We start from the raw sequence: 18,700 nt of genomic DNA, 5'->3' as shown, positions 1-18,700 counted from the left end.
AGTCACAGTGCATTGATCTATATATAAATATATATATATATATACAGTATATAGTAGAATATGTAACATTAAGTACAAAGTATACAGAGAAAGTGGCAAGGAATTCATGCCACAAAACAAACAGGCACATCAGCAACTAGAATTTCTACACTACCTGTCCTTTCCTTCAGTGTTCCTGGGATGCAGAATAAGGATATATTCAATTTTACTAATAAAAACTATATAGTAAGTAATTTAGCAACTTTAATAAAATAAAATGAAAAATTATGTCTTAAATAATAAATAAAAGTATAAAAAAAAATTGTTCATGACACATTACCAGTTTTCAATAACTGACAGAATTCATTTTGAACATAATGAAAGAATTCATTTTCTTTAAAATAAAAATATAACTTTTGAATATTCATATTCTTTCATATCTAAAGGTAAGGGAGGAATGGAGCAAATTCATATTTGAAAAACTACCGAAAGATATTTTCTTTTGATCTAGATTAAAAAAAATACTCCGATGCTCTAAATTTCAGTTCATCGTGCATATTTTGTATTGGAAGAAAGACAAAAATGATTTCTATTTATGAAAGTAAGTTTTTCTTAATATTCTCTCTTTTGAAAGAATCAATAATACTGAATATGTATTATTTTGATGAAAATGTCTTCAAATGAATGCATTTTTGTCAGTAAATTTGAACTTATTTTTTCTTCTAATACAGTTCTTTTGTATTTTCTTCTAGGAAGATAAAGAGAGACTAAATTACTGTATTCATTTTTTTCCCTTTTTTTTAACAAAAAATGCATATGTTTTCCAAAATTTAAATTTTTATTGATTTTATACAAAAGTTCTGCATTTATTGAACAGATTTCTTACCAGATAAGTGTTTAAAAAATATTTTCTGCAGTTGAGAAAAAAGTATTTTATAAAATGACAAAGTTTTTCCATTATTATTATATTTAAATTTTATAAATGATCATGTATTTCAAAATAATACTTGTTTATGAAATTTATTAAGGTAAATGTTAATCACACAAATNTAATTTTAATTTTAAAGAACATTTTTTAATCAGAAAAAACAAAATATTATAAAACAAAATTTTAGTCAATAGTTTTTGACTTTCAACTTCACAAATTTTTTACATCATTTTTCAAATACCAATGAAACAATGTAAATAAACAGACATAAATCATATCTCTGTCTTGTATCTTGTCAACATCTGGTTTCCAATCAATTTAATTAATGTTATAGATAGTGATATTGATTTAAAAGTAGGAATAAGAATAAAAGTAAATAAAAGAAAATCTTTTTATATAAAATGAACAAGAATTATTTTCTTGATTATCAAAATGAAAAAGTTTAGTTGGTATTGTATATCAATGCACAAGTTTTATGTTGTTACTAAAAGTCTTTCAGAATAGTATATATTTAAAAAAAAAATTTGAGCATATCTTATACTTATTTATTCTAATAACATCTTAATACATTTCAACAAAAAAATATATTAAAAAAATTGTGAATAAACTGTAAATGTATTTTAAAAATTTGTTTACATGTAATTTTAAAAGATATAAGTTTAGAAACAAAAGATCTCTGAAAATGATTAAAAAATAAATAAATAAAACATCATTTTTTAAACGAAAGTGATCTGAATTCTAATATTGTTTAAGGAGTTATAAAATGGATTATTTAATAAATTATTTTCATAACCTATGTTGATATAATTATCATCATCTATCATTAACATCATTCTATCATATCAACTTCTCTCTCTGTAATTCCCTACAGACTTAATTAATGTAGATGAGAAAAGAATTACCAATATATTTACATATCTAATTACTGTTACTTATAGAATAAGATAACCTAATAGTATCCTGTTGTCTGTCTTCAGGCTGCAAAAATCACATGATGAAACACTAATTACATTTAACTCATATCTAACTTACATACTTTGGTAGTCTTTAAATAGAACTACAGCAACTCTTTCAGGATAGATTCACTTTAATTATTCATTCATTATTAAAAAATTTTTAATTATCTTCTCATTTAAATTTTTTTCAAGAAATATCAATTAAAAATATTCTTTAAGTAAAAAATGATGTACAATCAACATTGTTTGCTCAACAAATTTAAGTTAAATAATCTTAATTGCAGTTTAATAGAATATGTATTAACACTTTCTACTGAAAAGTGCATAGCTGATAACTATTATTACATACAAAGACAAATAAATTATTTTCAAATAATTCAATCATTCTTAACTAGTCCCTAAATTAAATGCAGATAATGATGACAACAATATGATTGATATGAACAATTCTGATAAAAACTTCAATATTCAATGCAGTTAAAATAATAATAAAAATTTAAAGAATTCATACCTGATTTTAATAAATATAAAATAATTAGCTATTTTAGAGATATCAAAGTATTACTTTCCTTAATAATTTGTTTATTTACTATTATATTTAAGAACTTATAAAATGTTATTTTAGTAATTTCAGCTAAAATTCAAAATTTTTTATGATGCAAATTCAATTCAATCACATCAAAAACTTCTAAATTTAATCTGTTATTAGGAAGAATAAGATCTTTGTTAAAAGATCTAATTCCACTAAATATGCATTAATTGCAGCATTCTTTACCTCTTATTTTAGTCAAATAACTGGGTTTTCAATTAAATGTCCAATTTCTCTCTAAGTTTTATCATATCGAGACATCTAAATACTTAGGTATATAATTAAGAAAGCTACAGATAATCCCACTGAGAAAGATTTGGATACTTAATTAACACTAATGAAATCAAACATCATTTTATATAAAATGAGTTTTGGTTAATCCAATTTTATATTAAATATTTAATCACTACTGCAAAACTTTTCATTTTGTTTAAATAATTAAAATTGAATCTTACTGAACTCTTGTATCTTTAATTGTATTTTTCTTCAATTCATTAATTGATTTTATATTATTAAATTAAATTATATTCTAATTGTAGTATATAGTTGATATAAATGATATTCTCACTAAGACAATTTTATAAAGTTTCATAAAAGAATTTGTGCTTTTCATTGTATTATGTTATATGGATTTTAAAACTTGGACAATATACTTTGACCTGTCAAATTTTATGATAAAAATATTGCATGAAAATATCTAAAATAGCTTATGACAAATAATATCAAATCCTATTTGGCTACAAGCCATAACATCTCCCTGTATCATAAATATTTTTATTGACAAGGATAGGAGAAATATGTTCAAGTTATTTATTTATATTTTTCCCGTATTTCATCAAAATAAAATGGAAAATTTCCTGGTATGGAACAATTCAGACGAGATTTGAGAAATGATGTCCATTGTTTTCCTTTGACTCCAGAAGTTCCATCTCCTTGATCCTTCGTGCAAACTCGAGCCACTCTTGAATAAACAGCCTAAAAGTATATTTTTTAAAATTATACTATTGTTTTATAACATAATAATTACCTGATATTTTCAACGAAAATTTGTCTGCTATCTTATAGTACTGCGAAATAACATCACGTTTACGTATGTGTATATGATTGGAAGTAAAATAGAAACAAATTTCTACTGTATTGTTGTTACAGACAAACTGCGAGAAAACAAGGAGATTTACGCGGGTCGTCGGTATTATTGCAATAGTGTTAAAAGTTACCGTGTCTTCAAACTGTAAACTTATGTTTAAATTTATTCTATTATTTAAGGGCATTTTTATTAATTTTAGATTGTTTTTAAGATTTTTACATTATTTATTAGTTGTTCACGCAGTCGCGTGTTATCGATTTTTATTATAAATACAGATAGAGCCCTTTTGATTACACACGACGATAAGTAAATTCTTTCAAATTATATCTATTATTTTGAAATAATGTTTTGACATTTGTATTATTATTATGGTATATATTAGTATTGATTTAAGTACAACTTCATCAACATTCCTATTCATAATCCACTTAAGGAGTGCAATCGTCTTTAGGTACGACCATAGTCGTAATTAATCGCCTTAATAAAAAATTCCCGTGCAAAATTTCTGTAACTGTTGAGAAAAGACACTGTAGATATTAAGCTTCAAAAAAAAAAAACAAAACCTACTCCCACGCAAACATACTCTACATACACAAATTAACACCGATTTTTTTTAATTTCTCGATTTTTCAAGGAATTCTGAATCCAAAAATGCAAAACTCTTGTGGTGTCATTTTCTGACCGATTGATATAGTTTTCATGTGTTTTGTAGAACAGCCGGAAAAAGTGACGATAATTGTTGGTTCCTAATTTTCAGTCTAGATTAAATGTTATTTTATAAACCTAATGATAAAAAAAGATAAAGTTACAATTTATATCCAAAGCAAAGTTTTACACCTTATCTAGTCGAATCGTAATAAAACCAGAACAAACAAAGAGAATATTCAAATGTTCTGTTTGTGTTACGAAAATTATTTATAAGTAAGTATATTTATCTCATGTAATCATTCGGTTAATAGCAGCATCTTCGGAGAAAGGTATCCGAGAACTGGTACTAACTCTAGAGAGGGTAAACTGTGACGGACGAACTCTCATTCGTCATAAAACTTTGTCCTTTATTTGGGTGTCTTTCCCTGTCTCTTCTATTGCCCGTTTTTCGTAAAGTAAATCTCCATGTCCAATATTCATTTATTCGTTAGGTTCGTTGTGACACATTCGATATATCATTTCGAAAAAAGCATCACACAGTACTTCATATCATTAAATTTTAATTCAAATTTTAAATACAAGTAACTGAACTAATAAAGCTTTAAATTTAATTAATCCTCAGTCATAATTAAAACGAAAAGTGGCAAAAAAACTGACAATTTCGTGAAATTTGAGTCAGCGGTTTAGAAGAAAAGGGTAAACCCCTATCTATTTTGTGATAAACGATTGAAAAGGTTAACTTTATCCATTCTGCAGTTTCGTGGTAGAAGAAGAAGGTATGTGATACACCTTTAACGTATAAAAAAATGTTTGAGCTGACATTTCTCAACATCTTCATTATGCTAGTTACCTTCTTTTCCCTTTATGCCATTCAATTATTTAACTTTTTATACTAGTGTCAATTATGTAACTTAACAAATTATAACCTNTTTCTACTGAAAAGTGCATAGCTGATAACTATTATTACATACAAAGACAAATAAATTATTTTCAAATAATTCAATCATTCTTAACTAGTCCCTAAATTAAATGCAGATAATGATGACAACAATATGATTGATATGAACAATTCTGATAAAAACTTCAATATTCAATGCAGTTAAAATAATAATAAAAATTTAAAGAATTCATACCTGATTTTAATAAATATAAAATAATTAGCTATTTTAGAGATATCAAAGTATTACTTTCCTTAATAATTTGTTTATTTACTATTATATTTAAGAACTTATAAAATGTTATTTCAGTAATTTCAGCTAAAATTCAAAATTTTTTATGATGCAAATTCAATTCAATCACATCAAAAACTTCTAAATTTAATCTGTTATTAGGAAGAATAAGATCTTTGTTAAAAGATCTAATTCCACTAAATATGCATTAATTGCAGCATTCTTCACCTCTTATTTTAGTCAAATAACTGGGTTTTCAATTAAATGTCCAATTTCTCTCTAAGTTTTATCATATCGAGACATCTAAATACTTAGGTATATAATTAAGAAAGCTACAGATAATCCCACTGAGAAAGATTTGGATACTTAATTAACACTAATGAAATCAAACATCATTTTATATAAAATGAGTTTTGGTTAATCCAATTTTATATTAAATATTTAATCACTACTGCAAAACTTTTCATTTTGTTTAAATAATTAAAATTGAATCTTACTGAATTCTTGTATCTTTAATTGTATTTTTCTTCAATTCATTAATTGATTTTATATTATTAAATTAAATTATATTCTAATTGTAGTATATAGTTGATATAAATGATATTCTCACTAAGACAATTTTATAAAGTTTCATAAAAGAATTTGTGCTTTTCATTGTATTATGTTATATGGATTTTAAAACTTGGACAATATACTTTGACCTGTCAAATTTTATGATAAAAATATTGCATGAAAATATCTAAAATAGCTTATGACAAATAATATCAAATCCTATTTGGCTACAAGCCATAACATCTCCCTGTATCATAAATATTTTTATTGACAAGGATAGGAGAAATATGTTCAAGTTATTTATTTATATTTTTCCCTAAATGAAAAACAGATTCTTTTTTTTTAATAACATTTTTTACTTATTTTATAAACCATCTTTAAGTTTGATGGGATATTCAATTTGCAAAATGAATTTTTATTCACAAAGAATAAAAACAATTTGAAATAAAAATATTTAAAATAAACTGGAAAAACAACAATCATTACATTGATTACAAGTTTTAATATTTAAATTTATTTAATGAAGCATAAACAAACATGTTTTATACAGTCATATATCATAGAAACACACATCCTTCATTTAAAAAAAGAAAGAAAAAAAAATGAAACAATTGCACTTTATAAAATTATTTTAAATGTGTAAAACATAAATTTAAAAGATTACGGTTCAGAAAATAAATTTAACTAGATATTTAAATATTGTTTTTCAAATGTAAGAATATTTTTCAATTCATAAAAGAAATTTTTAATAATCTCACATTTAATAACAACATAACTTTAATCTTTTTGAGTTAATTTATTTTTTTAGTTTGTATAACTGAAGTTGTTTTATTCAGCACAGAAATGATTTTGTAGCTCTTGCTTCAATTTTAGTTATTAAAGAATATTCTAATGAATCCTTCTTTGTTTCTTATATTTTGATTTTGTTTTTTTCTATTAATATTTTATTAATTTATACCATATTAAATTCTTGAACTATTTTGTCTTAAGATTTAAATAAAAAGTTGTCATATTGTATAAATAAATTTTAATTATCTTAAGCTAAGAAAAGAATTTTTTCAAATATTTATTAATGAAAATACATACCAATCCTATTTCCAATAAAAATTTATAGTTATTGATTTAAAATAAAACTTTTAAATTTTATATTTTAATCTAAATAAGTACATTCTGTTATACAGAAAAACTTCGGATTATTTAAAAAATGATTCACTAAAGATATTTCTATAATATTAAAGTCTAAATTCATATTACAATTTATCAAATAATTCAATTTGATGTCATCATTTTATTTATCAGTTTATGACAAACTATTTACAAAATTAATTTGTCATGTTATTAAAATTATGATAAAAACCTTAATTGTTAAAATTTCATTAAATATCAATAAAATACGAATTAATATATGATAAATTACCTTAATATAAAAAAATTGTTTGTATAAAAAAAATATAAAAAAATTACTAGTCTCATTTTTTTGTTCACTAATTTTTCCTTTTCTGTTGGGCATCATGGATTGGGGAGACTGAGTAGTGAGTAGTGAACCCAATATCCAAGCAGGACTAGTCTGGTAAACTGACAAATATCCAATCTAAATTTGAACTTGGGTTTGACTGACATTGCTAAGGTAAATGCCTGTCAGTCATTGGACATCTGACATCCATTATACTACTGATTAACAGAGAATATCTGTCTACTATGATAGACTAAACACTTGATATGCTTATAAAAGTAGTAAATTTATTTAAGAACTAAAAACAATTTTATTAGTTTTTCTCCCATCTAACATTAGTATCCATGTAAAACTTACGTTATAAATTTGCAGATTAAGGTTTCAGTATTTTAGATACAACAAAGATTTTTAGATTTATACTAAAAGAATTATNGATATACATGAAGATCAATTCTGCCAAATATAGATAAAATAAGCATAAATTACCCTAAAATCTTGGCTATAGGCCATGACCTGTATAAGTTTATATTCATAAAATTTATTGCATGTGGCTTATGCACAAAGGGTAACTAATATGTAAAAAAAAACCCAATTACCGTAACTACAGCATAAAAGAAAGAGGCAGTAAAATTCAATAGCTTATCATAAAAAAACTGGAACTTTAACTTACCATAATAAATTTTATAAAAATAAAGCTATGTAATGATGTTTAACTCTAGTACATGGCACAGTGAGATTTGCATAAATAATGATTTCCTGATGCTGTTCCTTTCCTATTGATGTTTACTCTGTTGTATCCTGAAACTTTGGCTGTGGTCTATATATATATATATATTTTTGTGGATAAAACTCTCTCATATATATATCAACATTTCTTTACAACTTTCACTTTCATAGCTTTTACACAAGGCCTGCCTATGGCCAAGGTTTTAGGATATATATATAAGTTNATTTAAAGTATAATACAATTTCTTTTCCAATAAGTATTTAATAAAATTTATTACAAAATCAAACTTCTGATATAACTTTACTGTATAATTACAAAATGTTTTCCGCAATATAGCAAAATAATTATAATGCTGATGATAAGACTTTGGTATCATGAAAACAGATATGCAAAATATCAATTGCTGACAACTTTTGAACTCTGATCTATCTGAAGTGTTTTGACGAAACATCAGACAATAACTAAAGTGAAATTAAAACTAACATGGTGTTCTATGTAAACAAAGTTCAATTTAGGAAGCCAGAATAATATAACAGTTGCTTACTTCATAAATTAATGTTACATAAAATTTGTAAAATTTAAAACAATTCTATATAAAGAAGTAAAATTAAAAATACATATTAAATTACATTCTATAAAATAAGTATATAAATTTTAATTATTATTTTTAAATTTAAAAATAGATGAAGTTAATATAAGGTTAAAATTATTAAAATTTATATTAAAATATATGATTACAACACAAAACATTCAACACTATACTAATATAACAACTAGAATTATCAATATTTTATATCAAATATTATTTTATTAAACAACTGGTGAGAAAATCAAATTAAATAGGGACTATATTTTCAAATTAATTATAAATATGGAATTTGTAGTATTTTTGGTCTATACTAAACTTAATTTGCATAAAACAATATGAAATCTGTATGTATGAATTTCCAAAAGATCAATTTTCACATCTAAAATAATACAAGTTTTTTTCCATAGTAATCATTAATATGTTCTATGATATTCAACTCTGATCATAATGACAAAATTTTAAGTTTATTAATTTATCAGTCATTTTTTCTTCTAACTTATATTTTACAATACAGCTAAAATATTTACTATTTCTAATAGAATGATGTAAATTCATTAATAAACAACAAAATCTAAAATCAGATATTATTTACACTCAACCCAATAATCATTTTTTTGACTACATTTTTCCTAATAACAGTGACTGTTATTCCATCCTTTAAAGAAAATTTAGTAACTTTCATAAATATTAAAAACATTAATGAAATGTTTGTATCCATGCAAGTAATAAATGTCAGAGTATTAAATTCTATTCCGCCATCCCATGGGAACTGAAAGAAAGGTATTAACAACAGAGTATCAAATAATGGAAATGATTAATCTGGGTATTTATTCAAAGTTATCCTATGAAAGGAAACAATGGAAGGAGAATATAATGTGCTCTATTGTTTCAGATTTGTTTAATTTCATTTATAATTAAACTAAAGTATAATTATTTTCAATCTGATCTTTTGTTATGAAGCACTTCTTTAAAATTTATTCAATATAAAATTCTTAATAATAATAATAATTAATAAAATTTCATAATTTACCTGCAAATATTGCAGTACTGTTGTGAGATGGGTCATAGGGACACAGTCCCTCTCCAGAATTTTCTTTTATCTTTTTATAATCTGTCGCCTAAATTAGAAATAATAAATTTAGTTTAAAATGAACATTCATAATATATTTCAACTTAATACAATATATGTTAGTGATGTATAGTGAAATTTCAATGCCATTAAAAAAAACTTTTTTTTTTTTACTTTTGTTGCAGTTCTTGAAGCAATATAAAGGATGTGAATAACCATTCATTTGACTTTCATTAATGTCATTCTTTGCCATTTCAAATTAAATTATGTTACGCAATTATATGCAATCATCATTTCTGAAGGAAGTACAACAATTTTCAATAAAGTCTGATAGTACATTTTTCTGGTAGAAGAACTGAATTTACAATTTTTTTTTTATGTGGTGATATCATTAACTTCTACTATATGTATGACTTCTATATCATATTATTTTGAATATTTGTACAAATTAAAAATTTTTTAAAAATTAGTTTTATTTTTGCAAATATTTTGTCTTTAGAATGAATTTTTTACATTTGTTTGTGGTAAAACTAACCCACAGATACAGAGAATAAAATATATTCAGAATATATTATTTCTGACATTAATTTTAAAATTTTATTTTTTTGTAACAAGATAACTTATAAGATAATATAGAACAAGTAGGATTCAAAATTTTACTAAATAGCAATAAGGATAAGCATTTTATTCACTGAAGAGTAATAAACACAATATATTATTTTTATAATGTTTTATCAAAGTTTTTAATTTATATTTCTATCCACTGTTCGGGATTTCAAAAAAATGTAATACCAAAGATCATCACAAAATTTATATATATAAAAGGTTATATGAAACATTCAAAACATATTATGTTAACACAGTATTAATACATTACTTTAATTATTCATAAAATTCTGTAATGATACTGCAATTTTCTTTAAAAATTTAATCAATCATAAATATCATTAGTTTTAGAATTTTCTAAAATGAATATTATGTATCTTGTCTTTCATTACAAACAAGCTAATGACTTCTAATTTTAATTATTATATGTAAACTTACATATTTATCTATATTTGGCTTTAGACTTTTAATAAATAATGATGTAGATAATAATATAAATTAAATATTGACTCTAACTATAACAATACTGAACTTATGTTTATTCACTTAAAATAAACTCTTATAATTATTAATCAAAAAGTTTCTATTTAAAGTGGAATTTTGGGAAATTTTATGTATTAAACAATGTCAAATGATTAAAATGTTTATTAATTTATATTATATCAGAAGACAATACTTTTACATTATTTTATATACATACATATTTAATATTTTAGAATAAAATATTCAATTTATCACAGTTAAAATATTTGCTAAAATCATGAAATTCATTTTTCAGATATAAAGAGCAATTTTTTGGGGGGGGTTAAAATTCTGATTTTAAAATAAAACTGAAGTAACATAAAAACTTTAATAATTATATTTTTACTTTATTATATTTGCCGTATTATCTTATAATGTATATAAATGTGTGTATATAATATGCAAAAGATATATTAACAAAACTCATCTGATGTCACTATTAACTCTTTTGCTATTAATAAAATCTAAACTCCTTCCTTTATAGAAGTATTTTTCAAAATGATTATCAAATTTTACAGAAAGACTTCTAAAAAGTAAGAAGTTTGAATTTAAAAAACATATTCTTAATTCTAAATTACATCAACAAACCTTATTATTTATTTATTTTGATAAAAGGCCTTTATATATAAGTTTAACTTACTCCTTGCTTGTAATGCCTACATAGTGGCTTGAAGGCATTAGTGCCACACACAAGAATAGTATCCTCTGATATTTTTGCAAGAACACGAATGTAATTTTGGCATTCATCCTGTATCAAAATATAATTATATTATTATAATTCATTTATTTAAAGTTTTCTTGAAATAATGATAAAGAAAAAACTACTCTCCTTATCTGTATAAATGCAATGTAAAAGAAATAATATAATACATACTAACATGTTAATGTAAATTTCTTTCATTGTTAAGAAATATGTTGATTCCATCTGACAAATATCCAAAAGCCAAAGGCAGACTAAAAGTGATATCTTGATTTGTGTAATCACATAGTATGTATTATTTCCCTGCAGCTAATCCATTCTATACTATGCTATTGAGAAAGATACCTTTTAGTGACTTCAATTGCACACCAACATTTATTACTTGTCTGATTGCTGTCATGTTTACAAACCTCTTGCAAACAAACATGAGAGAATTGAAAATGTAATGAAAACTTAATTTAAAATATTTCTCGAAGAAATGAAATAAAATCCAATTGCAACTGTTACTAAATTAGTTAAGTTCACACAAATCTTTACAAGTTTTTAGTTTCAATAATAGTAGATTAAATAAAAACACAAATTTGAAAAATTATTTTAAGTAAACTAATTCTAAAAAACTTTTAAAAGGATTATGAATCAATTAGTTAAAATACACATTAAAAATATCTTAGATGCCCTTATTTATACACATAACTATTTAAAGAATTGTGTACAGGATAAAAAATAATAATGCAAAATAAAAAATGTAAGTTGAATAGAAATTAATAAATTGTTAAATTCAAGTTTCAAAAATAAATTTATATTTAATTTTTTTTTCTGTTAGTAAAATTGCTACCAATTTTATCAAAATTCATATTATATGATCATTGTTAATATAGTCAAAAACCAAAAAGATGAAAATATCAACAAATGTTTTTGTATACAGAAACACAAATAACTATCATGAATGATATATCTAACTGTATTACAAATATCCATATAGTTTATTTTTCATTAAATATTTTATTAAATATGCTACATTATTTAAATTTAAAAAAATTAGACAGTTACACACATTTCATATGAAAAATTTTTTATGGCTACACGAACAGTTATCACTTATCTATACTTTTATGGTGTTAAAATATACAGTAAATAACTTGTTTGCATCTTGATTATGTAGATACAAATCTCATGTCATAATTAATCAACTCTTACTTTTGCCTTTTGCACCTTTTGGAATTTAAAATTTTTCATGTTTTACATTGCAAAATAGTATAAATTAACACCTGCTTCAAAATTCGAAAATTAAATTATTATGAGTGGAAAAATAAAAAGATTTCAGGGAATAAGAAAAGACTGAAATGAAATATTGCAATTTAGACAATGTGTTCATATTAAAGATCTAAACTAACACAAGAAAATATATAAGAAAGGCTGAGCTGTTAAGAAAAAACAACTAACGGAAATGTTAAAACATGGAGACGAAAGATAAACCAGAAAGAGGATGGAGAGATGTGGCTAACGACTTGTCACGTGTATGCTTGTGTATATAAATAGTAGGACAAGCAAACTGGGGGAGATAAGGCACGGAGGAGAAACGCAAAGCAGGGTAACTCTGATAAGACACGGATTCAAGTATGGACGTGCAAAGCACAAAAAAATGATGATAATAAACACGAAAACAGGGAAGGAGAAAAAGATGACTATGATAAATAGCAAACATTTCAGCAAATACTCCCATTTACATGTTGAGTACAATGCAAATGCAAACAATGGTGCAATTGTCTTGAATTTCGCTTCACTGTTTCCAATCAGTGGAGCATAAAGGTGTTATTAGAAATCAGGTGTAGGCATGCTTACTACCACTGTACTTTGCTCTAAATAGATCAACCGATGCATAAAATGGAAGATCTATTTACAGTTCGTTAGTTTATAAACACGTAAATCCTATAGAATTATAACAACACAACAATTCATGATATATTCTAATATGTTATAAATGAGGAAAAGGAAAAATCTGAAGTTAAATTTATACATCCTAAGTGGAAATTCTTATTGGTATTGACAAGTCTACCACAAAATTTTATTTTAAAAATTAATGTAAGGTAAAGCCACGATAACATATTTTCTATCAATTGTATAAAATTTGTGATGGAATATAATAACAGAAATAAAAATGCATAAAGGATTTATTTAAAATTAACGTTCATTTAATATCATACCTACCTCTGATTTTCCTTTAACTTTACACATATTAATGTCATTTTCACCCGCATACCATTCCAATCTCTAAAAGAAAAAGCAAACAGGAAAAAAAGAATTAAACTTCAAATAAAAAATTTCTAATATCAATATACAAAGAAAACAGTCATTACATCAATGTGCAAGAATTTGTCACCAAAAACACTTTCATTTGCACTTCTTTTTTGTGTATATATAATGCAGATGTCTCTTTTAGTCCATCAACATTCTTGTGATGAACAGAAGAAGCATAATCCCATGACAGACTACATAAAGCATCGGTTTAAATGTTATACACATTCAGCATTGTTCCTATCTCTATTGATGGATGCAATCATAATAATCTGCTTAACTGTGATTTAGAGGAACAAAGACGAAAAGAAGAAATAGGAGAATAGCAAAGTGAGATGTAAGGACTGAAAAAAGTGTAAGTAAACAGGAGTGTAAAGGAAGAAAATTGAGGTATGGGAGAAAAAAAGGACTGGATAAAAAATAGGGAGTGAAGAGAGAAAAAAATCAATGAGGCATGTAAGAAAAATTAAATGAAATTAAATATACATACAAAAAAAGTATTATTTTAATGGATCAAATAGTAAAGTTCTCTAAAACATATGCTCAAGAATAGAATGTAATTATATTATAGCCGGAACATATATAAAAGATATAATAGAGATTATCTGACAATCAATGAATTTGTAAAGGGTGTACAAAATACAAAGGAAGGTTATCTGTTTAATCTAATTAATTCAGAGGGAAACTTAAGATCCGTTGTTCACACGCTTCTCTTAAGTCATCTTGCTTTACAAATAATTCAAGAATTACAAGACGGATAAACTCTTAAAATTCTAGCTTGTGTGTAATTTTCAAAAAAAAAAAAAAAATAAATGTATTATCCTATTGATCAAATGGAGCTTGATTGATAACGCTACGATTGCAAGAGCCGCCAACGTCCTGATATATAGTAACTGGATCCGTTGCACGGCAACTCTAGGTGCAAACCACGCAACTGGAGGGTGGACAGTCGTCCAATGCACTCGGAGGGGCTTGTTTACGTTCTTCAGACGCTTGACCTAAATGTTTTCCTGGAGTAAAATGGAAAAATATTGCGTAATTCTTGGTTTTCGGAAAATATTACTGTAATATTTTTGTTTCGAGTTTCAGTTTTCAGTGCTTTGTAGCAAGATGTACACGCTCCGTACGGGTTTTAATATGACGTTGCACAATGAAGTACGCGGTTTAAAATTGCTGCAATTTTCAATTCTTATCGCTCAAGGCTTAAATACCGATGCTAATTAACCAATAAATGTTTTCGTATACTACAACATTACTTTCGTCGATATGCAATAAGTATTCAGCTGTGTAAATTGAACTTATCGCAGCTACTTGAACAATTTGGCACATTAAATTTATGCCTAAACCGTGACGCCAACTTTAAAAAATATCTTGTTAATTAAGGTTATTCACCGTTGTATAGATATGCGAAGGCGTTGTAAAACTCTCGATAGCTCAGAAAGCCACCGTCTGCAAAGAGAAGCGGAGGAGAAAAAAAAAGTAGAATAAAAAGGAAGAAAAAAAAAAAATAGGAGAAATCCCCGGCAGCGCGGCGACCCTCTATCTGCAGAAGGAGAGAAAAGCAAGCAATAAATCAGTCGCTTCTGTACTCTCTCCATTGTGCCCGTGGCTGATGAGGTGCTGTGTATTCATGGGGTATAGACGACAGTACAAGAAAGGGACTGCAGCGCAAAACTAACGATGATTGCCAGTTTAATTTTGCTAGCTGCGATAAGAGAGGGTTTTAGTCTCGCTTGGTAGTAAAGGGTTAGAGGGGGAAAAGTCGTTTTACCGTATCGGACGTCGCTTAATCGTGTCTGGTTATCGCTGGCGACATCATTCAATCTCGACCCCTCCTCTCTATTCACCCCTCTTCTATTCGCAACCCAAGCACAAGAATTGCGTAAAGGCGCAACTTTATCTTAAAACTGATGGATAAAGCCACTTGTATTGTTACGATAAAACGAGATAAGTGATAGGAACAAACACGGAAAAAAAGAATTTACAACAGCTGCTTACCTTTTTCTCCTGTAATGTTCCGATGCTAATGTTGTAAACGATATTCCTAACGGAAAAATAAATAATAAAAAAACTTTTGTTAATAAAACATCCCTTAAAATATTCTCCAATGCTGTTATTTANTTATTTAAAGTATAATACAATTTCTTTTCCAATAAGTATTTAATAAAATTTATTACAAAATCAAACTTCTGATATAACTTTACTGTATAATTACAAAATGTTTTCCGCAATATAGCAAAATAATTATAATGCTGATGATAAGACTTTGGTATCATGAAAACAGATATGCAAAATATCAATTGCTGACAACTTTTGAACTCTGATCTATCTGAAGTGTTTTGACGAAACATCAGACAATAACTAAAGTGAAATTAAAACTAACATGGTGTTCTATGTAAACAAAGTTCAATTTAGGAAGCCAGAATAATATAACAGTTGCTTACTTCATAAATTAATGTTACATAAAATTTGTAAAATAAATATATTCATATGCAGTGATTCACATGTATAAGAAGCCAACTTATATTTACAGAACTCTGGACTTTGTTTATTTTAAGTATATCATTTGTTGATTGTTTTAAATTTTAAATTATGCATGTGCATGAGTAAATTTCAAATATTAATTTTTTTATTCATAAATATTACATTTATAATATAAAATTGCTTTTATTCTGTAAAATGTATAAATCATTATTGCATTTTAGAAAATTTATATTAACCACAATATAATGGTTCAGATTGTAAATCACTGTATATATAAATATTATTTCAATACATTTATTACTATTTATATTTCTATTTAAATGACTTATACAAGGAAATCATTATTAACAACACAATCTCATAACTTGAGAGAAAAATTCAATTGATGATAATTTGCAGTTTGATGATTCAAAGTATAAAACTTTGATGATACCAACTTCTTCAGCTTTTATTGCAGTAAACAATATTTTTTCTATAAATGGCATGAATTGTAAAACTTTGATACTAATTTTACTAGAACATTAATATAATGTATTTAAAATTTTGAAGAACATTAATAATTCAAAATAAAGTTAAAAATAAATTTGTAAACTCCCTCGGCAACAGATTAGGTGTTGATTATTTTGATTATTAATTTGCCGAGTACGTTTTCTGTTCAATAAATTTGTAACTTATCATATAAAAAATATTTTCTGAGAGATAATCAAAATCCTGAAATTCATTAGCTGTCATTTAAATACAGTATTCAAAAATAATTATGTAAATATTAATTACTTTGAGATCTGCAACCCTCCTTTAGACAGTTGGCATCCCTGAAAACTGCATTTATCATAAGTTTTATTATAAAAAATATAAAAAAATCTTGAAACATAATTAACAAGTGTTAGAAATCATAGAACAAACATCTTAAAAAGTGAATTATTGCAAAAGTTACAGTGCAGTGCAAGTGACAAACCAGTGCACAACCAGAATATGCAGGCAATGCAGATCTATATATAAATATATATATATATATATGTAAACACACTTCTAAATTTATAAGTAACAACAATACAGTAATAATATTTATTTACAGAATAAAAGATTTCTTGTCAATAAATTCTATTAAAAAAAATAATAAAATAAGTTTCTTTAATAATTATAATTTTTGCCTTTTTTAAGTGCTAAGCATAATTAAATGCTAAATGTGTACATATATAAAATTTAAAATGTTTCTCTTTTTAAAATTTATTTACAATAATATAAATTATTACAAAAAGTTCAGTTTTATGTATCTTATTTTAATAATATTGATTAACAATAGTTTTATTATTACCTTTCCACAATTAATATATTCAACAGCTGTTTCTCTGAAGAAAAAATACACAAATTCTCCGTGATGGAGTGATCGAACAAAGTTTGGAGCTGTAAGAAAAAGAAAAACCTTTTCATATATGCATTAATTAAATTTATATTTAAGATGGTAAACAAAGTTATAAATTTCTTTTAATTTTATATAATGTTACAAAATAATGCATTACTGTAACTTTAATCTCTAATTTTTAAGAAACTGCTGACAAAGACTCTAAAATATTGTGTGAAAGGTTAAAGTGAAATTACTATTTTTATTGCATAACAATAAAGTTAATATAACAACAAGAAAAACTTTTGACTAGATTAAGACACAAAATTATTTTAATTTTAAAAATAGCAACAAACTATAATCTTTCCCAGAATAAGAATGGTATCTATATTCGTTAGTATACATATGGAAAGGTAAATAGTTCCATGTTCATTACAAAATAGAATAAATCTTGTGAAAATGCTAGAAATTTCAAATAGAACTAGTAAAAGTACAAAGAACTACTAAAAAGTCACATGATGTCATGTGATGTGACATTTGGATTCAGAATGAAAACATATAATCTTCATTGTTTAGCTGAGGTAGCATAGTGATCCAGCAAATTAGTATTTCATAGAATAAAAATGAAATTATGCTCAAATTTTTTGTAAACAATATCTATCCAATATTACATTTGTGATTTAAATAAAATAAGGATGCATTTATAAATTTATATATACAAGGTCTGTTCAAAAAGTATCGGACCTTTGGTCGACAAAAATAAATTTATTGACTTTGAGGAACAAAACCCTAATCCCCTTCAAAGTAGTCTCCTTGGTAATGTATACACTTCTCCCAGCGTTTCTGCCATTGCTGGAAACACTGCTGGAACGCATCTTTTGGAATGGTTATCAGCCGGTCCGTCGCATTTCGCACGATGTCTTCTCTCGACTAAATTTGGGTTCCTTTTAGCGGCATTTTCAGCTTGAGAAATAGCCAAAGGTCACACGGAGCCATGTGGAGAGA

At 25.2% G+C, this 18,700-nt stretch overlaps 1 protein-coding gene across 1 annotated transcript in view; it reads right to left on the bottom strand.

The window, feature by feature from the left end:
• Window positions 1–18,700, bottom strand: part of LOC111630585 (semaphorin-1A-like) — a 101,012-nt gene that overhangs the window by 44,947 nt on the left and 37,365 nt on the right. Inside the window, exons 6-11 of the mRNA XM_023374705.1 lie at window positions 17,718–17,757; window positions 15,868–15,979; window positions 13,783–13,845; window positions 11,515–11,622; window positions 9,708–9,795; window positions 123–175 (exon numbers count right to left, since the gene is read on the bottom strand). Coding sequence (XP_023230473.1) covers window positions 123–175; window positions 9,708–9,795; window positions 11,515–11,622; window positions 13,783–13,845; window positions 15,868–15,979; window positions 17,718–17,757 — 464 coding nt within the window. The remainder of the gene's footprint in view (window positions 1–122; window positions 176–9,707; window positions 9,796–11,514; window positions 11,623–13,782; window positions 13,846–15,867; window positions 15,980–17,717; window positions 17,758–18,700) is intronic.

This window comes from Centruroides sculpturatus, unplaced genomic scaffold, assembly GCF_000671375.1.
Source record: "Centruroides sculpturatus isolate CEXI.00-Female unplaced genomic scaffold, Cexi_2.0 scaffold71, whole genome shotgun sequence".
In the NCBI taxonomy this organism is placed as follows: domain Eukaryota; kingdom Metazoa; phylum Arthropoda; class Arachnida; order Scorpiones; family Buthidae; genus Centruroides; species Centruroides sculpturatus.
Note: the sequence above shows the minus strand (reverse complement) of the source record. Positions and strands in the feature narration are given on the sequence as shown.